At 46.6% G+C, this 24869-nt stretch overlaps 1 protein-coding gene across 2 annotated transcripts; it reads right to left on the reverse strand.

The window, feature by feature from the left end:
• Window positions 1-206: 206 nt before the first annotated feature.
• TMEM39B (transmembrane protein 39B) lies at window positions 207-18350 on the reverse strand (the record flags this gene model as incomplete). 2 transcript variants are annotated; one of them, XM_080921020.1, is made up of 9 exons in its annotated part: window positions 207-560; window positions 2370-2490; window positions 8300-8487; window positions 9438-9774; window positions 13594-13748; window positions 14055-14138; window positions 14744-14963; window positions 15415-15541; window positions 18315-18350. In XM_080921020.1, 9 exons carry the CDS (start codon window positions 18316-18318, stop codon window positions 318-320), a joined length of 1479 nt encoding a protein of 492 aa, XP_080777146.1. In that variant the 3' UTR covers window positions 207-317. The 2 variants fall into 2 exon arrangements, with proteins under 2 accessions (XP_080777146.1, XP_080777145.1); XM_080921019.1 differs by lacking the exon at window positions 18315-18350 and having other exon boundaries at window positions 15415-15554.
• Between the last annotated feature and the right edge of the window lie 6519 nt (window positions 18351-24869).

Genomic DNA, 24869 nt, shown 5'->3' on the forward strand with positions numbered 1-24869 from the left:
GGAGGAGGGTCACAGAAGTCACATGTGGAGCTTCCTGGCTCACATGCCCACACCACTGGCTCTGAACGACAGGCAGGAACAAGAGAAAGAATCACAGGACACAAGCTTTGTTTGGCGTATAAAAATAAGATTTTTCTTATCACATCAATTATCAAAGAAAGAAACAGTATGTAACAAAAATACAAAGCTCTGGTTGTTTTTTTTTTTGTTTGTTTGTTTGTTTTTTGTTTTTTGTACCCTTCCCCCAACCCCAAGAGCCCTTGGCCAGGAAGCCCCTGGGTGAAGCCCGGATGTTGTCTTGAGGATCACCCTGGGACTCAGGAGAACCGATGGTCCAGGTCCCTCTGGGGGCTGGCTGAGTAAGAGTAGGCTTTGCCTAGTACCAGGCGGTCCCGGAGCAGCTTGAAGAAGGCATAGTAGTTGCTGAAGAGGATGAGGGCCAGGGAGATGGTCTGGTGCCATTTTTCTGAGGACATTAAGGAGTACAGCTGGTAGATAATGACGGCGCCCTCCAGGAGCAGAAGGATGTTGAGGATCCTCAGAGGGTTGCTGAAAAAGAACTACCCAAGAGAGGGTAGGCAGAGGCCAGAGGACATGCTCCAGAAACCTGTTCTTGGATGAGGAGTTCATGAAGCTGGTGAAAGGGACAAGCTCTTGGGGCCCCATGTGTGAATGGGAAAGAGAGAAAGGCCAGGGGTGGGCTCGGCCACCATATCTGTCTTTGTTTCCATAGAAGCTGTGACAGATACTTCCGAGAAGCCTTTCCTAAGAGGCTTGCTTGCTATTTCAAATTCTTTTTGGCCTAAAATCAACTTCTTTTTATTTGTTACCAGGCTTGTCTTGCACTCACAGACTGAGCATGCCTCAGTCTCCTGAATGCTGGGATTAGAAACACGCACCATCACACCCAACCCAATGTCTTTTTAATGTTTTATCAACTTCTGGAGTATTGTTGAGGCTGTGATTTTGTGTGTGTGTGTGTGTGTGTGTGTGTGTGTGTATGTGTGTGTGTGTGTGTAGGGCTGGAGCTTAGGCTTTATTTATTTTTTTTTTAAAAGATTTATTTATATGAGTACACTGTAGCTGTTTTCAGACATACCAGAAGAGGGCATCAGATCTCATTACAGATGGTTGTGAGCCACTCTGTGGTTGCTGAGAGTTGAACTCAGGACCTCTGGAAGAGCAGTCAGTGCTCTAACCACTGAGCCATCTCTCCAGCTGCTAGGCTTTATATGTATAGCAGTGTTAGCTCAGCACATCTTCAGCAGCAGCATGGCAAGCCATTTTATTTATTTACTTTCAGCTGCTAGGAATCAGAAATATGAAGAGCTTTATACTCTATAGCCTGAATACCTGTGCCTCCTCCCTCCTCTGCAGTGTCCCTTCCTAGACTGGAAGCCTGGGGACATGGCAATGCCTCAGTCTTATAAGGTGTTCCAAAGGAAAACAGAATGCAGAACTTAATTTTTTTTTTCTGCCTGGCAGTGGCAATGACCACCTTTAATCCCAGTACTTGGGAGACAGGAAGGTGGATCTCTGAGTTCAAGGCCAGCCTGGGGTACAGAGTGAGTTCTAGGACAGCCAGGGCTACACTGAGGAACTCTTGTCTTAAAAACCAAAAAGGAAAAAAGGAAAAAAATGTTACTGCTAACTAAGTTCAAGAGCATTCTATCTCAGGATCAGTTCACACAGAGAGAGAGAGAGAGAGAGCACCTCACTCTATAGGGTGGGGAAAGGCGGCCCAAGTGGAGTGGAAGCCCAGGATGCTGAGCCCAGGTGTGAAGGGCTATGAGCATCGGAGCAGAGCTCCTCACTTGCTGAGAAGTGAAGGCAACTGTTCAGGTCAACCATCTCCAAACTATGGCCCTCAGTACCCAGGTTCCACGTGGTCTCCCAGATTCAGCAGAGGTTACTAGGAAGTAAGAGAATTTGAGCTCCTTTCAGAGTACTGCCATGAAGTCTCTGTTAGCAAAGGGGACTGGAGGCCAGCAGCCTTGCTGATTCAGAGCAACCCTTTCCCCTGTGCTGACTCAGGCCCTCTGTAGGAGTTCCCAAGTTTCTCAGTAAGGACACCTTTGGCTAAGTTAAAAATGCATAGCACTCAGCACTGAATGGTCAGTCTATTTCAACTGATAAGATCTGTCTGTCTGTGTCTCCCAGTGTTAGGTTTAATAGTGTGAGCCATCAGAACCTTCAGAACTCTTTCTTTGATTGTATGATCATCTCTCCCTCTATCCCAAAAGATCTCTGAAAAGATCTGCAACTGAAGGGAGCTGCAGACGTTTTCCTGAGTTTTGGCAACAGTGAGAAAAGCTATAACTGTCCTCCCTGCTATGGCCCCACCCTCCTGCCCGGAAGAGAGCACTCACGTGGAAGCGGAAGTGGGAGACATCAGAGGGGATGGCCACGTTGTAGTGGCCCACTGCCTTGTAGACATTCTTGCTGTGCTTCACCAGCACACCCTGGGGCCACATGCACTCTTCAGTCCACCTGGAAGCACAGTACAATCTGTCCCCAGCTCACCCACAGAAATGGGACGAAAGGATTGGGTGTAGGGTGGTCACTGGCTTTACTTCCATTTCTAGTACCCTGACACTGTGACTCCTTGTCTGGGTCTCAGCTGCCTCCTCTATAAAATGGAGTAACAACATCAAGCAATTCACAGCACTGGGACATCTACAGGTGAGGGACCATGAAGAAAAAGCCTGTCCCCACCCATGTGCCTCACTTGTCATTTGCTACGGGTCCCCACACGGCTACCCAGGTGGATGAGGGACGAATGTGACCATGCTGCTTGAGATGTGTTGAAGACTATGCAGTATCTTTGTGCAATTTGACATGGCTTCTTGGGATCCTATACGGCATCCCTTGAGTTCCACTGCAGTGTTCATATCCCTGCATGGGACATGCCCTCCAAACAGACTGATCTTTTGGATGCCTTATCCTGGCAGGCTCTCTCTTACCCGTCGGAACGGAAGAACCTCCAGAAAACCTTTCTCAGATCCTTACAGAACTGAGTTTCCTTTATTGTTCCTTGAGGCTCTTGCTACTGACTGGTCTACGTTTCCCAGGATTTACCACTTATTTGTTCCTCATTGTACCCATTGCTTTAGGAACTGGTGGACAGAGTCTACTTCACGTCTGTGCCCTCAGAGTATGCCACAAAGCTTGGCATTGAGAAGGAAGCTGGGCGGCAGCGGTGCACACCTTTAACCACAGCACTTGGGAGACAGAGGCAGGTGGATCTCTGAGTTCAAGGCCAGCCTGGTCTACAATAGTGAGTTTCAGAACAACCAGGATTACTGCCTTAGGGGGAAAACCAACAATAATAACGAACAATGACAACAATGAGAGAAAACGTGTGTGTGTGTGTGTGTGTGTGTGTGTGTGTGTGTGTGTGTGTGTGTGTGTGAGAGAGAGAGAGAGAGAGAGAGAGAGAGAGAGAGAGAGAGGCGTCAAATAGTCAAGGTACTGATCAGAAACAGACCTACAGCTATCGCCAGCTCTCATGAAACTACATTCCTGCTTCTTCAAGGGTTCATTCACTTAAAAGCACACAGCCACAAGGATGCCCCTCACAGATATAAGACTGAATGGAGGAAGCGGGACACAAGAGTGTCTATTTATGAGTCCCTATATATAAAGTTCTAGAAAAGGAAAAACTAAGCTATGGTGAGATAAAGGAAGTGTGTGTGTGTGTGTGTGTGTGTGTGTGTGTGGTGTGTGTGTGGTGTGTGTGTGTGGTTTGTGCTAGTACGAGCATGTGTCTGCAGAGTGGCTGAGAAAGGCCGGCCTCACTGGGCAGAGGGAGGACGAAGCTGACAGGAACTGCAAGCCAGCCTTCCAGCCCTGGGTCGTAGATGGGGCTGCACAGCACCCACAGATGAGGAGCAAAGAGGAGGAGGTGTGCAGAAAGCCAAAGCCTGTAGCCTGGAGTGATCCCCAGCTGAGGCCCTCAGAACCAACAATCCCTAAAGGAAATGGAGAAGCATACGGTCTGAGATAAATGTAAGTTTGGAAGTGGTAAAAGAGAAATAGGTAGAAATGTTTTGTAAGCATGTATAGACACTGAAGAAAGGAGAGAAACTGAGTATAAATAGTCACAGAATCACTAAGGGCTGGAGAGTGGTCCCGAGTTCAATTCCCAGCAACCACATGGTGGCTCACAACCATCTCCATGCTCTCATTTGTCTGAAGACAGCTACAGTGTACTCACATAAAATAAATAAATCTAAAAAAAAAAAAAAACCAAAGAAGGAAAACAGGGCATCTGGCCCCTGTATAGTTTTGTTTCATTATCAGCATATAAACAATTATAGTATGTTCAGTAATGGTTATAATCTCCTAAGTAGAGTAGACTAAGGTAAGGACAGGACTGAGAGATGGAATGCTAAACTGCAAACAATACAACAAACATAGAGAAACTAAATTAGAAACTACCATTTATACAGGTGCCAATAAACTAGGAATGACAGGGGACATAAGTAAAGTAATTCAAAGGCCATATGCTTCAGTTTTAAAATCAGAACTATAGGAGCTGGAGAGGTAGCTCAGTGGTTAAGGACCGGGGTTCAATTCTGAGCACCCACATGGCAACTCGCAACTGCCTGTAACTCCAAGACCTGATACCTTCACACAGACATAATACATGAAAACACCAATGCACATATTAAAAAAAAAAAATCAGGGCTATTTGCTATACTCATGTGTCAATGCAGAAATGTCCCTACAATTTTACCTTTAAAGTTTGTCTTAAGAGAAAAAGACCAGACACCACTGAAGACAGGACTAAGTTAAGCCATGCATTTTCCTAGCCTCAGATGACCCCACAGAGCCTGAACAGCAAGTAAAACAGCCAGCTGTCCTAGGAGTGAGCAATTTTCAGATCTTTTTAGGGTCCCCAGAAAATCCCTTTATTCCCAGACAGCAGGAAGCAATTTAAAGAACACAACACCCTCGCTCGCATGAGGCGAGGCGGGGTGGGTGATTCTAGTCCTTTGATGAGTTACAGATATTTAATCTCATTTGGGGGGCTGGCAAGTTGTTATTAGAAGCTGCTTGCTTTGTATTTCCTGTTTCCTCAGGTAATACTTATCCTTCTCCTGTCTCTGATGGAGTTGAAGACTAGACAGTTAATAGTTTTACAGTTTTTATTGTTAAAGATTAAAGACATAAGAGCTTAAGTTGTTTAGAATCTAAGATGTTTGCTTGCTTGTTTGTTTGTTTGTTTATTAATTATATATAAGTACACTGTAGCTGTCTTCAGATACACCAGAAGAGGGCATCAGATCTAGTTGCAGATGGTTGGAGCCACCATGTGGTTGCTGGGAATTGAACTCAGGACCCCTGGAAGAGCAGTCAGTGCTCTAACCACTGAGCCATCTCTCCAGCCCATGAAGATGTTTTAAGGTTAGTAAATGCAAGTTATAAAGGTTAGAGGATCTGAAAGCTTAAGTGGTGATAAGAAGGTGATTTAGGTACAGACTCTGGACTCACTAAGATAGAGAGTGAGACACTGTCTCTAAGGTTGTCAGATACAAATGGACCAGATGCTGAGAATGTTCATCTCACTGATAGATCTCATAATTGTTCTCCTTATATATAGTTTACTGATGTCAGAGATAAAGCTATTTCTTGAACTAGAAGGGAGATGTTAGGGTGACCTTTCTCAAATCCTATTAAGTTGTGTCTCTGTATTTCCGTGGTTAATTCTGCACTGGCAGAGGGTGAGGGCATGGCAGGACTGTACTGTCATCCCTAGGTTTTCTAGTTTGCATCTTATTTTGTGTTTTCTATCTTGTAAATGTGGTGAGCTGAGGGATGTATCAGCTGTTGTCTCAGTGCTGAGTGCTTGTGATACAAAGCTGATGGCCCATAGCTGGGCAGGAAGGACGAGGGCAGAACTTCCAGGTCGAGCGACACAGAGGATGCCAGCAGACAGGGAAATCTCAAGTGGACACAGTGCGGGGTGAGGGGCTGAAGAGATGGCTCAGTGTAAAGAGCACTGGCTGCTCTTCCAGAGGTCCTGAGTTCAATGTGGCTCACAACCATCTGTAATGGGGTCTGATGCCCTCTTCTGGTGTGCATAAACAACATACTCACACACATGTGCACACACATGCGTGCGTGACACACACAAGTGGAAACGGAAGAAAACATACATGGACTGGACCAGCGCAGATCAGGGAAGTAAAGAACCAGCCCCTTGGTGGGTCACAGGTTAGAATAGCCTGGGTAAGTTTAAAAGGCAGCTGGAGACTGCTCCAGCAAAAGGCTATATCAGAAGTCTCCACACCACTAACTATGGCGGAAAGTCCAGTGATAGAACTGGGCGTGGTGGTGCATCCCTTTAATCCCAGCTTTTAGGAGGTAGAGGCAGGCAGATCTCTGAGTTTGAGGCCAACTTGGTCTATAGACGGGGTTCTAGGAAAACTAGGGCTATACAGAAAAACCCTGTCTCAAGAAAACAAACAATGAAAAAAATAAACCAAAAAAAAAAAAAAAAAAAAACCTGAAAAAATTATAAAATTTGTAGTTTGTATAGTATATTTTACTTTCTGTAAATTTTACCTAAAAAAAAAGTAGACAAGGCTAGAGAAATGGCTAAGCACTTAAGAACACTGTTGCTTCTTGCAGAGGGCCTGGGTTCAATTCCCAGCACCCACATGGTGGTTCACAACCATCTGTAGCTCCAGTTCTAGGCGGTTTTGACAGCCTCTTCTGACTTCTGTGGTCACCAGGCAGACAGCCAAAACACTCATAACCATAAAATAAACCAATCTAAACAATTTTTTTAAATGTCCATAAAACCCAGCCAGGCACTCTGATGCAAGAGGTGAGAGCTGAGTGCCACATAGGCAAGGACCATGGCTTCCAGAGGCCTTTAGTCCTGGGGTGAGCAGCAGGACACAAAGCCAGGGAAGAGGATGTTGTGTGGGTGGGGCACTGAATGGAAAGGTCTGTCACCAAGAAGGTGGCTCTTCTGGATGGTGGAGAAATAAGAGAGGCTAGAAAGAACATTCTAGTGTCTCATGGAGAAAGGCTAGACATGGAAGTGCATAAAGCATATGAGAACCCAAAGAGACCCACTCTGGCTAGAGGTAATGTGTTAGGATGCAGGAAAAAAACTAAGGGCTCATGGGCCCCGGCTAATCGGTCTGGACCCTCTGCAAAAGGCTGTGATCTTAGCCAAGGGCCTGAGTGAGATGCAGATGGGCAGTATTCTTTCTTTCTTTTTTGTGTTTTTGAGACAGGAATTTTCTGTGTAGGCCTGGCTGTCCTGGAATTCACTCTAGACCAGGCTGGCCTTGAACTCAGAGACCCACCTGCCTCTGCCCCCGTGCTGGGATTAAGGCGTGTTTTGTTCTCCCCTCCAGTGCCTGAGGCTGAGCAGAGCCGATCCAGGTCAGTCGTTTCTCTCTGAGTGTCCCCAACAGCATGAGAGGGACCGTGACTGACAGTAGCTTCAACCCAAGGGCACTTGGGCTTGCACTTTGCACTCCGGCTTGCACTCTAGTTGACCTCCCTTTACAAAGCTGTCTGCCCTCTTAGCTGGCCTCTGACACGGAAGAGTTTCCTATGAGGGATGGTTTCCTATAATCAGGAAAAGGATTCTGCTGAAGAGTTGTACAAGCCTTAGGCACCAACCAGCAAAGAATGAGGAGGCTAAAGGAGGCTTAGCCCAGCACCTCAGGGCCCCTGTGCAGGGGAGGCGTGAACTTCTGTTCTGTAGCTCGGCTGCCTCACTTGGAGGACTAACTTTTATATGGCTATCTCCCCCACCACTAGAGAACCTATTAAAGAGTTCACATTTGTAGCTCTCCCTCCCTGGACAGGGTCTACCATGAGCCAACAGAGAACCACTCTTGTTCTGACTGAGGTCTTGACAAGCATACACTGGAAGGTTCTTTCTACTCTTTAAAGTCCTGTGGCTTATAGGTCAAAGAGCAAGCTCTGCTGCCGGACACAGAGCCCCAGGCTGAAGAGAACTCCTGAAGGAATGGGAAATGTAATGGTTGAGGAACTCCGTGAGCATGTGACAGGAGTGAGGAATGACTGCACGCATGAGCAATCAGTCACTCAGTCAGTCAGTGGGCAACAGAGAGAATGAGACGGAAGCATCACTGGGCAGAATCACCGGTCCTTCACATAGCCAGTACACATGCAAGCTCCCCAAGGACAAACAACAGGTCTAATCTAGAGCCCCAACTGAAAGAGTTAAGGAGCAAGAGGAAAAGTGACTCCATACCCTTGCCTAGCCAAACGGGTGGGTTAGGCAGAGCAGGGTGGGGCAACTCACGGATGCTGCAGCACATTGGAGCACAGCGCCGGGTCCACCTTCTGCCAGCATCCCAGGTGGGCAGCGGCCTTGTGCAGCAGGTCACAGTAGCTGGCCGGAAGCAGGTGCTGCATGAGGATCACGGAGGTACTGATGGACACCAGCAGGAAGAGCTCACAGGACCAGCGCTTGTCATAATAATGTGTATTCTGGGGACAGCAAGAAGTGGATCAGGCTCAGGATGTCCAGAATGGCCTACTCCCACTCCGCTCCCTGATTCTACCCAGAAACTAGGGTAGTACTGTGAAGATTTCAAGACCACCTGAAACCAACAACTGCAAAAGTGCGCCCACCAGTCAATTTCCTATGGTGGAAACTGTTCTACTGTCCCTACTCCAGGGCAGAGCATGTGTGAGCCTCCAAAGGAATGGGACAATCTTGCCTCTGCTGCACATTAACCATGAACTATGTGACTTTTGGCCAATCATTTAACTTATCTGTTCTTTCCTTTCCTCATAAGTTAGATGAGGGTAAGAGGAACCACAGACAGCCTAGGCATAAAGAGAGCTGAATACATATCAAAGTTCTCTGCAGAAAGAGTCCTCTCAACAGACAATTTTTTAAAAAATTATTTTGTGTGGGGCTAGAGACGTAGCTCAATTGTTAAGAGCACTGGCTAATGCTCTTCTAGAGAACCTGGGCTCAACTCTCAACACTGATGTGGTGACTTACACCTATCTATAACTTTAGTTCTGAGGAATCTAATACCCCTTTCTGGCCTCCAAGGGTACCAGGCACAGAAATGGTGCACAGACCAATAGTGTAGACAAAACCACCCATATACATTAAAGAAAAAAGCACACTGACACACAGATACACATACACTCAGACAGACAGACAGACAGACACACACACACACTCACAGACAGACAGACACACACACACACACACACACACACACACACACACACACACACTCACAGACAGACAGACAGACAGACACACACACACACACACTCACAGACAGACAGAAAGACATGCACAGACACATCTAGAAAACAAAGAATAACAAACCCCCCAGGAAAGTTACTTATACAAGCAGGAGGGCTGGGGGAATGGGGAGCATCAAGCCACTCGGCTTGAGTTGAGAACTATGTACCTTCACAAACCAAACAGGTACAAAGGCCACATAATAGGCACTCAGCATGGAGCTGACAAGCACTTCCTTCATACGCCAATTGAAGTCCATTTTGAGGAACTCAACTTCATTGCGAATGAGGCTGGGTGACAAGCAGCAGGCATGTGTGGGCATGGCTTCTGGGCCATAGAGCTGTCGTGTGTGCTGCTTCCAAGTCTCCCGCAGTGTCATAAAGTAGTCCCGACTCCGTGCCAGGCCACTGACTGCCTCTCGGGGTCCCATGGAAGCCATGTGGCTGAAGAGGTTTGTCTTGCGAAGGTCATAGTTCAGCTGCAGGAACGGAATGTACATCCCAAACCTGCTGTGGAAGACAGAGGTGAGAGGCCAGGCCTATCCTTGGGTCAGAATCCCAACCCTTAAACTGGGGGTGGGGGACAACTCAGACTTCCCTTCTGGGCTTCCCTCCCATCCCACCGTTCTGTCCCTCCACCTATCCATCCAAGTCAATGGTTCAAAACATGTCTTGGTATAGAGTATACAGAGTACACACTGGGACTGAGGACTCACTAGGAAGCAAGAGGTAAGGTCTTTCCTGAATGGTGATAACAAACAATAACCGTGTCAACCCACACTCATGGGCACAGTCTACCATCCAAGCCAAGTCTTCTACATTTCATACAGTCAGTTACAGAAGAAGCAGAGCCTAGGTTTAGAGTTAGAGCTGTCCGAGACCAAATAAATTAAGAAAAGCAGAAAAAAACAAAATAAAAAAACAAAACACCTCCAATCAATTATAAGCAGAAGATGGGGGCCAGGCACGGTGGTGCACCCCCTTTAATCCCAGGATATGTGAGGCAGAGGCATGCGGATATGATTTTGAAGCCAGCCTGGTCTACAGAGTGAGTTCCAGAACAGCCAGGACTACATGTAGAGACCCTGTCTCAACAAACAAAAACAAGCAAACGAATAAAGTATAAGGTGAACTTGATAGGGCTGGGGAGATGGCTCAGTGGTTAAGAGCACTGGCTGCTCTTCCAAAGGTCATGAGTTCAATTCCCAGCAACCACATGGTGGCCCACAACCATCTGTAATGGGATCTGATTTCCTCTTCTGGTGTGTCAAGGACAGTGCGGTCACAGACGTGTGTCATATGCATAAAACAAACAAATCTTTAAAAAAAAAAAAAAGATGGACTTGGTAGCATGTGCCAGTAATTTCAAAACCTGTGAGGCTGAGGCAGGAAGATCATGGTTCTAGGCCATCCTGAGCGATATATTGAGACCTTGTCTCAAACAAAGCAAAACACAATGCCACAAAATAGATCTAGGTTGTATAACTAGGTGCATTATGTAAGAATGTTTTTCACTTTGCAGGGGAGCGCATGTAACAACCCATACTCCTGTGCCAGGTGCTGAAACAGATCTTTGAACAGTACACACGTCCCCTGTGCAGCACCCAGTGGTTTAGGAAGACTTAGTCAGGGGTTTGGAAGTATGTGGCTGGGACTCTGAGGACAAACCACAAGGGTCCCGTAACCTGAAAACGATATAACAGTCTGTACAGATAAGTGGCACCAGCTGAAAGTACTTTGGAGACAGGGTCTTCCTATGGAGCCCAAGCTTGTCCTCATCCTTAACTTGCTATGTGGACCAGGCAATGCTCAAACTCAAGATCTTCCTGCCTATGCCTCCTACATGCTCTGATTACAGGCATGTGCTACTGGGCACGGAAACAATGATACATTCTTGATGTGTACCAATACACAAGCTTCTGATCCTTGCTGCCTGTGTCTGCATTGGACATGTATAGGTTGCCCACTGGCATGCATCTCTAAACAACAGTTGGCAGCTTTATTTGAGGTAGCAACTTTTTACACAGCACTTACACTGTATTAGGTATTAAAGGTTCTTTAAATAGTGTGGTATACAGGAAAAATGTGCCTTAACTGAGTATTACAGTATCGTCATACAGATAGGATCTTAGATTTTGACACCTGAAGGATGTCCTGGACAAAAGCCTTCAGAGATAATAGACAAGTAGATAATCTATTCCAAAAAGTGGGTAAAAGCCAGAAACGCCGCTAAGTGAGTAAAGGTCCTGGCCACCAAGCCTGACGACCTGGCTTTGATTCCTAGAACTCATACATAATGTAAATAAATCTTTAAAAAAAGGTAGAAAAGATCATTTTTTAAGTAGCCACACGGAGAGAAATGGCTTGAATATTCTATTTTACCATCTTGGTGCACAGAGGACAGTTGTTTCAGCGCCTGAGGGTTTAGGTTTACTAAGGATATGTCTTTCTTCACTTGAAGGCACCTTCAGAGTCTGCTAAGTATTTTGTATTCAGAGCTCAACACGCTTCAGAGGAACCCATATCAAGGCTCTGTAACCAGGGTAGCTGGTGGCTACTCAACTGTACAGTATATGATTACATTATGGGATGGCGCCCTGCAGCCAGCAGCTTATCTTCCCAGAGTGACCCCAGCGAGAACCCAGCTTGAAACAGAAGAAGCAAGAATAAGGAAGGATGGTAAAAACTATAAAAGCCAGCTCTTCCCCCCACTCACTTCTCAGGGTAATGAAGCGTGAGAACCAAAGCCTCTCTGACAGGTGCCCCCTGATGACAGACAATCACCTTTTTGGTCTATGGAAGCACACAGCCTGAAACTGAGCACCTACCTCACTGCTTTATAGTTACTAGTTACTGCCAGGCAATGATGGCTCACACCTTTAATCCCCACACTCTGGAGGCAGAGGCAGGCAGATCTCCAAGTTCAAGGCCACCCCCAGAACAGCCAGGGGTAGGAAGAGAAACTCTGTGGTAGGTGGTAGAGGATTGATTGATTGGTTTATATATATATATGTATATATATGTGTGGTGTGTGTGTGTGTGTGTGTATATATATATGCTTTAGTACTTTGCCTGCATAAACGTATATGCATAAAGGGCCCTAGGGGTAGGAAGGGAGCACCAGAGCCCTTAAGACTGGAGCTAAGACAGTTCTGAGCTGCCACGTGGGTGCTAGGAGCTAAACCCTCCTAGCACCCTGCAAAGAGCAGTAAGTGTTCTTAACCACTGAGCCATCACCCCAGACCTCAAGAGGGAAGTTTTCTACACAGCCTGGGCTTGAATCTAGTATGTAGCCAAGGCTAAGCTTGAAGCTGATCCCCTGCCTCCGCCTCAGTGCTGAAGTACAGGCTTTTGCCATCATGCCCAGTGCATGTGGTGCTGGGGACCCCAACCTGGAACTTCCTGCATGTGGGGCAAACACTCTATCTCTTCTAGACTTTAATTATGTCACTGGCACGCCTCTTCTAAAGATATTTAACTCTATAAAAGCCTGTTTGGTTTTCCTTAGTTCTGTGGTACTGGCAGTAAGGTGTAAGAGTGTGAGCATTGCATATAAGCCCTCGACAACCGAGATACATCCCCAGCCCTCTACACAAGCTGTGTTGATTTGCTTTGGTTTTGGGTTTTCAGGACAGAACTGGTCCACCCTAAGGAAGCTGAAGAACCAGAAAGGACAAGGTTGGGAAGTAACTGTTAATGCCCAGGCAGCCAGGAGAGGAACCTGCTTGATTTTGGACCAGAAAGGGGCAGTTCCAGGATCTCCATCTTGAACAATTGAGTTTCTGGTGAGGCAGGTGAGAGAGCTAAGGCAAGTGCACATGCACACAGCTATACACATAGGTGTGTGTCACACACAAACACACACTCATAGAGACATATAAACAAAGACTTGAAAAGCCCCAAAGAGATTTCATAAACACAGAGGGAAAAGGGACAGAAGGTGGAAGGGGAGGAGGGGAGGGATACAGAGAGAACAGGAAGTCAAACAAACAAACAACAACAAAAACAGAAAGGCAAAGAGAGACAAAGCAAGCCCATGCATTCCCACTTGCAACTGTCCCCCTGGGTATGCACACATCTGAATCCTATTCCATCCTTCCATCAGTACATGTAAGAGCTTGTACCACTTCAATTTCTTCTACAAAAAAAAAAAAAAAAAAAAAAGCCTAATCATCCTGATCTCAAGAGATATTATGAGATGCTGTGAGAGGTTATCGTTGCTGCCTGTCTGCCTGTGAGTCTTCCAGACACAGAGGCCTGATAACCCAGCCATAAAATGGGCAGAATTCAGTGTCAGGTGCTAGGGGTGAGGTGAGAGGTACTCACGGATAGCAGAGGAACAGGAGGTTCAGGAAGGAGTAGGTCCTGAAGAGGTGGATGAGGGACCGGCACAGACTCCAGCCTGTTGCCGTGAGAACGGTGAAGCGGGTGAGGAACAGCAGGATGGAGCGGAAGAGGGAGACCTTCCCCCTCTGAGAAGCCTGGGTTGGGGTGAGATACGACAGGATGGGGCCTTGGATGGAGGAGCTATGCCCAAATCCCACCAAAGACGGTCTATAATCCCACCCAGGGAAGGGCGCACAACAGCCTGGAAAGAATCTGGTAAGGTCCAGCTTTTCGATGCCTCATGGATTGGGAAAGCCAATGGGATATCAGAAAAGTTTGTCAAATAAATCCACAAGGAGCTCAAAGGAAATACCTTAGGGCTAAGGGCTAAGTGTGTCTGTTTGGCATCCCAAAGAAAAGGGGAGTCCCAAAGCCCCTGGCCAGCCTCTAGACCCAATCACCTCCTTCACGATGGACCCAATGAAGCGGCGGCCCAGAACAATGGTGGTCACCATCAGCAAGTTGAAGTCGATCAGGTGGAAGTTCTGTCAGGGGGTAGAGGCCTGAGGTCACATGGGCCCTTTCTTTATACATAGGCTTTTCTTGTACCCACGATTTCCCCCTGCCCAGTCCTTTCCACAGAGACTGTCCCCATTCTCTGACCTTCATTGGCCTCCAGCTGACTCAGGCCAGGAAATTACCTAGAGGAGTAGAACAGGACCCAGAGAAGGGAAGTGGGACAGTCCCTGGGGATAAGAGAGTGGTGTGTGAGCACTCTGGCTCTGACACTATGTCCTTGTCCCTAAACCTCTTCCTCTGCCCATCACTGAAACATTCATACATTTCCATGGCTCATCTCAGAATCAACTTTGCTGCCTCTACCATGCCCAGTGACTCCTAAGCACGCTAGAGACAGTTAAGAGCCATCAGCTTCCTATTTTCTTCATCCATTATGCCCAATATGGAGCTAGGCATATAGTGGGTATACAGTGGTGCTTGCTAAGCTACACCACACACATACGCGCAAGCAAGCACGCACACACCCACACCCACCCATACACCCACACACCCACACACAACCCCCCCACACACACACGCGCACGCACGCACGCACGCACGCACGCACGCATGCTGCTGGTTGAGCACCTACCAGGGAGGTGTGGGAGGGTGGGTGTGAGGGTGGGTACCACCAGACTGTCTTATAGATGTTGATGTAGTGCACAAACAGGGCTATGAGCTGACAGAAGAAGAGCTGGAGCTCAAACAGAATGCTGGCCTGGACTGGCAGCTCGGGGATCTTGCAGTGCTGCAGAGGCACAACGGTCTGGGCAGCCAAGGGAGGGCTGGAGAGGCCCGTCCCAGAAGTGGTCCTGGAGGTAGAAAACAGTACCATCAGGAGCTAACCTGAGAGCCTGACCAGGAAAAGCTTCTGGAGCACATGATAGTGTATTAAATCAGAAAAGCAGCTCAGAAAGAGGAGTCTTCCTCATCTTGCCTGGTCGACAAAAGGAGCCAGGGAGAAAAGCCTTTCCTCTCCTGATGTTATTCAGGTCTCCCTTGCTTCCCGGGAGGGAATCAAATGAGGGCCAAAGACAGATGGCAACCTGTGCAAGCTGTCAGTAGATGAGGAGTAGAACCCCAACTGGAACAAAGGCTGTGGTTTCTTCTACAAAATCTCATAGCATCTCTCCAAGTGACCAACCTCAGAGCTCACTCTGGTCCCCCCCAGCCCCACCAGGCATGTAAGATAGTACATCCTAAAATCCCTAAGGGACAGCTTGATCTACACAACAGGAAGAGAGAGACACAGAGATGGCTTACCTGCTTCGAGAACGGACGCTGCTCACTGATGCACTAGAAGAGTGGCCTCCACCAGAGGCCCCTGACGATCCTGGCTCACAGAGGGGGTTTCGATAGTAAGATGTCCTGTTGGGACCTCTTCGTCCTCCTGTAGGCCACATATCAAGGACAACAGCAGTGCTATCTTGGTTAACTGGTATTTCATTTTTTTCCTTCCTTCCTTCTTCTGTTTGTGTTTTGAGAGTATCTCTTCTTGTAAGCCTGGCTGTCCTGGAACTTACTATGTTGTATGTGAGCCCCTGAGATCATGTTCTTCATTTTCTTATTCGAACCTCCCAGGAGCCAATAGAGCAGCTCCTGCCTGCTTCTTCGTCACCTGCTCTTCTCTGCCTGTGTCCCACCCGACTCGGTGCTCTAGGTATCCATAGCCCCTCCCTCTCCAGTAAGCACACATGCACATATGTCACCTCCTCTGTGTGCTGTACGTTGTGCATTGGAGTTGGGCTTCAGGGACAGATCTCAGACAGCAGGTCTGCATAGTTCTAACTTGATCTTGTTCCTGTCACTTTCAAACAGGAACTCTCAGTGGCCTGGGACTTGCCAAGTAGGTTAGGCTGGCTGGCCAGTGAGCCCCAGCAATCCACGGGCCTCAGTCTCTACAGTGCTGGGATTACAAGCTCAGGCCACATGCCTGCCTTTTTCACATAGGTTCTGGGGATCAAACTCAGGTTTTCACGCTTATATGGCAAGCACATTCATAACTAAGGATCTTCCCAACACTATTTTTTTAGGTTTATTTATTTTATGAGTATACACTGTAGCTGTCTTCACATACAAGAGGACATTGGATCTCACTACAGATCCTCGTGAGCCACCACGTGGTTGCTGGGAATTGAACTTAGGACTTCTGGAAGAGCAGCCAGTGCTCTTAACCACTGAGCAACCTCTCTGGCTTCCCAACCCTTTTTTGTTGGTTTGTTTGTTTGTTTTGGAGACAAGGTTTCTCTGTATAGTCCTGGCTCTCCCGGATTTCACTCTATAGACCAGGCTGGCCTTGAACTCAGATCTGCTTGCCTCTGCCTCCTAAGTGCTGAGGCTAATGATGTGAGCCACCACTGCCCAGCCAAGTCCTTTTCCTTTGTGCTCTTCTTTGTTTACCAAGGCAGAGGCTCTTTCTGAATTCAGAGTTCACTGTTTCACTAACCAATTTGCCCCAGGGATCCATCTTGGCCTCCCACATACGGGGACTGATTACAAGTGGGTGCCACACCTACCCAGGCAGCTTCTAGACAGGCAGGGAACCCAACTCCAGCCCTCATGATTGCAAGCATTTCAACCACCGGACCTTATCCCAGTGCCCTTCCTGCCATTTTAGAAGGAGATGCCCTCCTCCATTCTATTTTTTTCTACAATTCACTCTCTGAAATTATCTTTTTAAAGAACAATTTTTAAAATTTATTTTGTGCATGAACATTTTGCATGCGTGCACATATGTGTACGTAATGTGTACTACATGTAATACATGCAGAGGACAGAAGAGGGCTTCAGGTCCCTGGAGCTGGAGCTAGGGGTGGCTGTGAGTTACAATGTAGCTGCTAGGCTTTAAAGCTAGGCCCTCTGCAAAATAAAAACACTTAACTGCTGAGCAATCTTTCTGGTACCTCTGAAATTACCTTATATGCTAACATGTTTGCTGGCTCACCCACTAAAATGGAAGGTCAGTAAATTCACTTTAAGCAACTCACTATGTAGCACAGGTAACCTCAAACTCACAATCTACCTGCCTCAGTCTCCCAAATGCTAGGATGACAGGCATATGCTACTAGAGTATTATTTTCACTGTCTTTCCCTTGTTCCAGTTCATGGGTCCAGTGAGGTAAGATTTTCAGATCTCGAGTCCTGAGCTGCTCAGCTCGGGTATTTGCTGGACTTCATCTGGATTTGAGTCTCCAGAAGCTTACAATCTGGCCAGGTCTGAGAGTTTTACCTCTATGGCTCTGAGATCTAACTCAGTGACCCCCATGGCCTGAGCTTAACATCAGGATGGTCTTAGAAAGAGTGCCATGGTTGTGAATCCAAAACTTAAGATTTTACAAAACTATATCCCTAAGCTAGCCTAAGATCCCAGGCAGCATCCTGAACATAGATCCCAAACCCTTCATCGAAGTTATGACTTACTCAACTTCCTCATGGAAACACAGCAGCCTCCATTCATACACATTTTGCCTAAGCTTTTCTATCTCTGAAGGTCTTCTGACAGCTCTTCAAAATATGCATGTCCAAAGAGCTGACTTCAAGCCCCCAGAGCGGAAACTTTGTTCACACATTGTTATATTTGGTTTGGAAACACCCTCCACCCTACATACACACCCTCAGCCCAGAAACTCTGCCCACACCCACTATCTTTTATAAGCTAGGCACCTACATAAAGCCCCTAGCCCAGAAACCCCGCCCACACACAACTGTCAACCAGAGACCCCGCCCACAAGCCAGGCAAAGCTCTCTAGGACTAGAAGCTTGGCTCAGAATGGACTCCCTCGGTGGGCTAGGTGTTCTTCTGGCCCCACCGCTGTCCATGTAAACTCCTATAGTCCAGAAGATTCTTTCCCACAAAGGCGACCACAAGCCTAAAGCTGTACCCTTAGCTCGCAGCCCCTCCCACCAGGGTGCCCGGCCCCCACTTCCACCCAGAAAAACTGGGTCCCGAAGAAAGCCCGAGCCCCTCGGGGCCCTCTCCCATTTGGAAGCTCCGCCCACCACGCAGTGACCCGCCCCCTCAGGACCGGAGGGGCGGGGATCCGCCTGCACCGCGTCCCTTCCCCTCCCCCTCCCCGCGACTCCGGTCCGCGTGGGGCAGCAGTTAGTAGCCAGCCCCCTACCCCATCCCGCGACCCCGGACGAGGCCAGCTAGTTCTGCTCACCCATCTCCTTCCCCCGGCGCTCTCCACTCGCCGCCGCAGCTCCTGCGGGCAATATGTCGGAGGCGACGGCGGCCGAGAGAGGACTAACCGCCGCAGCCTGGGCCGGGTATCAGCCGCACGCTCCCTCCGGCTGCTCAATTTGCATGCTAGGCGGGCTAGGAGTCGGGAGCGCGCTTCTTAAAGGGGCCGTTTGGACAAAAGCTGTGCTACAGCTCTTTGTCTTGCCTTTCAGCGTGCCTTTCCTGCAGCTGCTGCTTAAGAGATTCTGGAGGGGGCGAACCCACCTCCTGTGTTTCTTCACCCTGTTCTGGCTGGAGGAGATCACCAGAGCAGCCTTCTGTCTCTAGTGAAATCCTGTTCTTGTGCAACACAATCACCTCATATGCAGCGTGTCCCAAACTGGGCTTTCAGTGCTCTCGGTCTTACTGTACTTTGTCCCACCCCAGTCAAAATCTAGGACTCAATTCATTTTTTCCTCCAAAACTCTATATATCCAGTCTTTGACCTAATCTTGATGACCTAAGCTCTATGCATTTCTCATGTTTACACCACTGTTCATTTCACTGCTGAGACCTTAGAGCCTGATCCTGCCATTTTCAAATTCTGGATCATTCTTGGGTATTAATAATAATCACCTATCAGGTTTTTTGTTTTTTTTTTTTAACATTTTAGAATTTGGTGTGCGGGGAGGAGGAAGGATGCGCATAGCGGTGGATTTAGGACGACAACCTGTAGGAGTATAGTTTTTCTTCCATGTAGGCTGTCAGGCTTGGCTACAAGAACCTTTACTTGTTGAGCCATCCCACCAGCCCTTTGATTTTGGTTAAGTCAGGGCCTCTTGTAGACTGGGCTGTCCTTGAATTTCTGATCCTGCTTCAGAGTGTTGGAATTATTACTCTCACTGTGTCAGATTTTTGCAGGGATAGAAATCAAACCTAATGGAAGCACAAATTATCTTGTAGGGTTAAATTAAATTAGAGATTAAATGAGAGAATCCATGTAGTACCTGTTTTAATCTGTGTTAGCCATCATGTTTGGCAAACATGCAAGAGAGTAAGCAAATAGCTACTGTTGCTGTTAGTGTAATTTCTCCCCTTGTAAGACTAATAAGCAATCTATGGGGGTGAGGAGAGGGATTAAAATTAGGGCCTCACACATGGTAGGCAAGTGTCCTACCACTCAGCCATGTTCCCAGCCTCATAAGCAATCTTTATTATTATTGTTGCTGTTGTTTTGTTAGACAAGGTTTTTCTGTGTAGCCCTGGCTGTCATGGAACTCGCTTTGTAGACCAGGCTGTCCTCAGAGACCCACCTGCCTCTGCCTCCCAAGTGCTGCGATTAAAGACATGCACCATAAGAATGACACCCAGCTCCTGACAAGCAATTTTAGTTGTCTTGTGACTTCATTGGTTATAATGACTGGCACATATTAAATGAATTAGAAGATACTAAGAGATTTCTACAGAACTTAAATTATAAGGGCAGACAGACCTAAACATTAGCAAATTCTGTAGTATATTTGATGAGTGTGTTGGATGAAAGGGAAACAGGAAAAGGTGTTCAGATGCATGTTTAAATAGGATGAGGAAGGAAAACAAGCTTCCATGAAATGACTTAGAGGAAGTATTTTGGGGAGAGGGAAGATTCTAGACAGAGGAACAGTGCAAGGGCACTCAGCCTTAAGTGTTTGAGTGAGGAGGGAGATGGAAGTGGTAGGAGTGTATATTGCTTTTTACAGAAGATCGTGACTTCAGCATCCCAGGGTGTATTGGTTAACTTACTACAAACCAGGCACACCTATGTGGGAATGACATTTGCATCCATCCATCAGATTGGCCTGTAAGCAAGCCATGTAGGCATTTTCTTGATTAATGATTGATGTGGAAGGGCTCAGCCCACTGTGGGTAACCCCGTCTATCAGCAGGTGGTCCTGGGATGTATATAAAAGCAAGCAGAGGAAGCCATGGGGAACAAGTTGTACCTTCGATAAACAACTGCTTAAGATCCTGACTTCAGCTCTTGCTCTTCTCTTCCTGCTCCCAGCTCTCCCCATTCCCTTCCCCCACTCTCTCCCCACGTTCATGGCCGGCCTCTAATTCTCTATTCCTCTTCTCTTCTCTGCTCTGTGTCTCTACTACCCTCTCAACTCCCCTCCCCATGCCCTGAATAAACCCTACTGTATACTAAAAAAAAAAAAAAGATCCTGACTTCAGGTCCCTGCTGACCTCTCTTCATGATGGACCGTAAGATGAAAGAAATCTTGTATTTACCATGCTCCTTTTGGTCCTGGTGTTTATCGAAGCAATATAAACCTAACTAGAATAAAGAAGATCCTGTCTCCGATCTCAGAGGGTACCAGCATTTCTGTGCATACATTCACCTTTGCTCACCCCACCACACACACAGAGGGGCTCGAGAGATGGCTCACTGCTTAGCACGACTTAGCTGAGTCTAGAGACCTAAATTCAATTTCCCCAGACACATATATATAGCAGCTCACAACTATCTGTACATCCAGTTTAGGGGATCTGATGTTCTCCTTTGGTTTCTGGAAACACCATACACCAAAGCTGGGCCATTCCTGGGAATATGCGTGTCACTCTTAGCCCTATTTTTAGTTACTGCTACATCCTGGGGACAAAGAGCTAACAATTTGCTACACCTTAATGAAGAAAAAGAATAATATATTAAACTATACCAAGTTTAGAGGTGGGCAGCTTCCTAGGAGGGGTCAGACCTGATTTCTGAGACGAGGTTTGCTATAGTTCAGGGCTTTTGTTCAATGGTCTGGTGTCTGTTGTAAGGCCGAGATTAATCTCTAGCATGATCCTTTATTTGTAAAGTGTTTTACCATATGGGGATGAAACATCTCTTGAATTTGGTAACCACCCGTGGAGTTGGTAGGAAATGTCTATGAATCTGCAATGTGAAAAATGCAAACACTGTACACAGAATTCCCAGGAAATACTTACTGAATTGACTTGGCACATCTACAACTCAGTGTAAGACAGCAAGGGAACCCATGAATCCAACCCACTTTGTATGACTGCTTGCTCTACATTCATTATTTCAAGAAAGACAATTCTCCCTTGGGAAATTTCTCTTCCTTACTCTCAATCTGTGGTGGAGTCTTCTTGCAGTTTCAGTGGGTAAATGATTGGCAAGTCAAAGCAGCCCAACAGTCCCGCTACTCTAGACTAGTAGAGGGGGAATTGAGTCGAGGGGGAATTAGTGATCGAGCCAGGTAAAATGAGATTTTCATAGTATAATATGCTACAACTCAAGAAAGGAATCTTGAAATCTGATGGTTAACAAGATCAAAGGCTTTGAAGAGATGTCACCTGCAGCCACCCCAGCTGCCAAGTGATTTGGTCTCCCAAAGACAGTTCGGATATTTAAAAAAAAAAAAAAAAAAAAAAAAAGTTATATATACACTGTAGCTTTCTCTAGACACACCAGAAGAGGGTGTCAGATCTCATTACAGATGGTTGTGAGCCCACCATGTGGTTGCTGGGATTTGAACTTTGGGAGAGCAGTCAGTGCTCTTAACCACTGAGCCATCTCTCCACCCCCTCAGATCTGATTCTTAATACAAGAACATTCAAGGGTGTTCACATTGTAATCTCTTGAACCACTTTCCTTGTGTGATTAGCCCCTTCCATAATCAGCTCAGACCTATGTTCTGGTCAAACTCTTCACACTTTATGTTCTACAGAGATAATAAAGCAATCCACTAGGAAAACTTTTTGAGATTGGGTTTCAATCTGTATTCCTGGCTGGCCTCCAACCTCAGAAATCCACTCTGCCTCTGCTGAGATTAAAGGCCACAATGCCCCGCCTGAACATGTGAGTTAAAAATAAGCAAAGGCCTCATACTGTTTTGACAGACCTGTAGTCTAGAGAAAAGGCAGAAAACAGAGGTTCACATCTAGTAGGCTTGAGCATAACTGAAATTAGTTTTGTCAACCTGATACTGACACACAACCTAGAATAACAGGGAAGAATTCCAACGAGACGTTTTCTAGGTCAGGTTGGCCTAGACCATCTTAATTATATCAATGGACTCATTTCTTCATGCCTCAAGGGTTGAGTCCTGGACTAAAGAGAAAATGAACATAAGTACAGATCCTCTCTGCTCGTGACTGTGGATATGACTAGTGGCTTCAAGTTACTGCTGTCTCGATTTCCCTATGGTCTGCCATCAGAACTGAGATAAACTCTCTCCAACCTGCTTTTGTTGGTGCGTTTTATTAGTGGAAAATAAAACCAAGACAATTGGAAGCTAGAAAAACATTAAAAATTAGGATCAATCCCTATTCATTATTGAGGACTAATGGAGTAGATAGCAGAGATATAGTATAAGAGAATTTGGATGGCTCTCATTAGGAGTTGGGACAGTTGCCCCACTGTCTCTCTGAATGGTATGTCAGTCTTAGATCTTTCGTTTTTTTACCATCAACACCCCACTAGAGGGAGCCACAAACAAAGAAACAGGAGTTCTCAAAGCATCAGGGAAGCACATCCAGAGCTTGGAGCTCAGGAAGTACTACTGCTAAGTTCTCAGACACATGCTAATGAAAAGTTGGGGAGTGCTGCATAGGAAAAAAGACAACCAGGCAGGTGTATTAAACTCTATGTGTATGTATGTGTGTTTTTGTATCATAGGCCCCAACACCCATGAACTCCCCTTCTAAATTACTAGGCAGGCCCAACTGGAATGGCCTACGCTATCCAGATAGTCCAGATAGATCTGAAAGCCGTAGGTGTTTGGGACAGCCACAGTGGTGCACACCTTTGATTCCAGCACTTGAGAGGTAGAGGCAGGCAGATTTCTGTGAGAGATCCAGGCCAGCCTGAACTAAAGTGGGCCACTATCTCAATATAAGTGCGTGCACAGACACACACTACTTTATGAAGGAGAAAATGTCATTAGATTATGTGAGAGCAATGGAATCCATGTGGCATTAGGATTCCAGCTTACGTATCAGAGGACAGTCGTGGTAGCGTATGTCTGCAGTTCTGGCATTCAGGAAGCTGAGGCAAGGTTGAAGCAAGAATGGACTACAATGAGGCTGCCTTCAAAAAGAGCAATAGGGTCTAGTTCCTCTAATTAGGATTTACTAGCAAAGCACAGCAAATATACTTTTTATTTTCCACTTACCTGCACCAAGACAGAGATCCTTTTAAGCCCAAGAGATGTTAAAACAATGGCCCAGAAAAATTCAACTTACCTAAGACCAAACAGCAACCAAACAGCATCCAAGCCTAGGGATGGGCCTGGAAACAACACAGCAGCTAAAGGGCTCATGTAAGGCAAGGTATGCGGGCAGAGCCTTCCAAGCTTAATCCTGGCTGGTGGCCAGCCTCATACACACCCTTCTAAAGCCAGTCCTTCCTCCACACTCCCACTCATCCCGAGAGTCCGTCACCTTGGCAACAGCTAGAGAAAGGCCCTTTTTAAATATTTATGTCTCTGAGCAGTCCAAGGCTTGGGGAAAGCTGATGTCACCCTTCTCAGCTTGCAGGTGACTGACAAGCAGGGCAACTGGGTGGTAGGCCAAACGCCCTAAGTCAGACCTCCCGAGAGAAAGGTCCCTGGGGCGTAAAGCAGTGCTGGAGGTGGACACTGTAACAGAACTAAAAATAAGCCTGGAAGAAGAAACCACACAGGGCAGTATTCTGCCCAGCCCCCGTTTTTCAGATTTAAAGTGTTTCTCAGGTTTCCATTCCATGGGGAGAAACTACTTATGGAATAAACATGCTTTGATAAACACAAAAGGAAGGAACTAAAATTTAAATCGAGCTGACCGCTGTTAATTCAGACCTTTCCTGTAAAATTCCTTTTAAGAGGCTATCTCATACCTAGAGGCTACAGATGACTTACCTATCTCTGAAGAGAAAAAGCAAGGCTGATAGAGCTATCAGAGTAGAACCATTCACTGTTCATCACTTGACCAAACCTTTATTGAACTCTTCACGAAGAGGCAGATACTTGAAAATAGTAGAGATGACACAGAACCGCCCCACCCTTCAAAAACTTGTGGGCAAGTGCTAACAACAGAACACAGGCTCAGCTTAAAATGCCTTACCTACAGTAAACGATTCTCAACTTTCCTTCCCATATTAGAGGTTGACTATGTTTCCTGGGAGTCCTCTGGAAAAGTATAAGGGCTCCCAGGCTAAAGGTTCCAGCGATGGTGTAGCAGTGGGCATATATAGTAGTATGTGTGAACAGCACAGGAGCCAAGTGTCTTCTGGCCTAGAGAGCCACACCAGGGATTTATTCCCTGGTCTCTGGCTTTTCAAGACTGGTTTCTCTATGTAGACCTGGCTGTCCTAGAACAGGCTCTGTAGATCAGGCTGGCTTTGAACTCCAGGATTCATCTGTCTCTGCCTCCTAAGTGCTGAGATTAATGTTGTGTGCCACCATATCTGTTGCCTTTCAGTTCTTTAAAAGGCATTTATTTACTTATTCATTTTCTCATTTATTTATTTATTGTAAGGTAAAATGAACCCCGGTCCTCTACATGTGCAAGTGAAGTGTTCAAACACCGA

This window comes from Micromys minutus (genome assembly GCF_963924665.1).
Source record: "Micromys minutus genome assembly, chromosome: 9".
Lineage (NCBI taxonomy): Eukaryota > Metazoa > Chordata > Mammalia > Rodentia > Muridae > Micromys > Micromys minutus.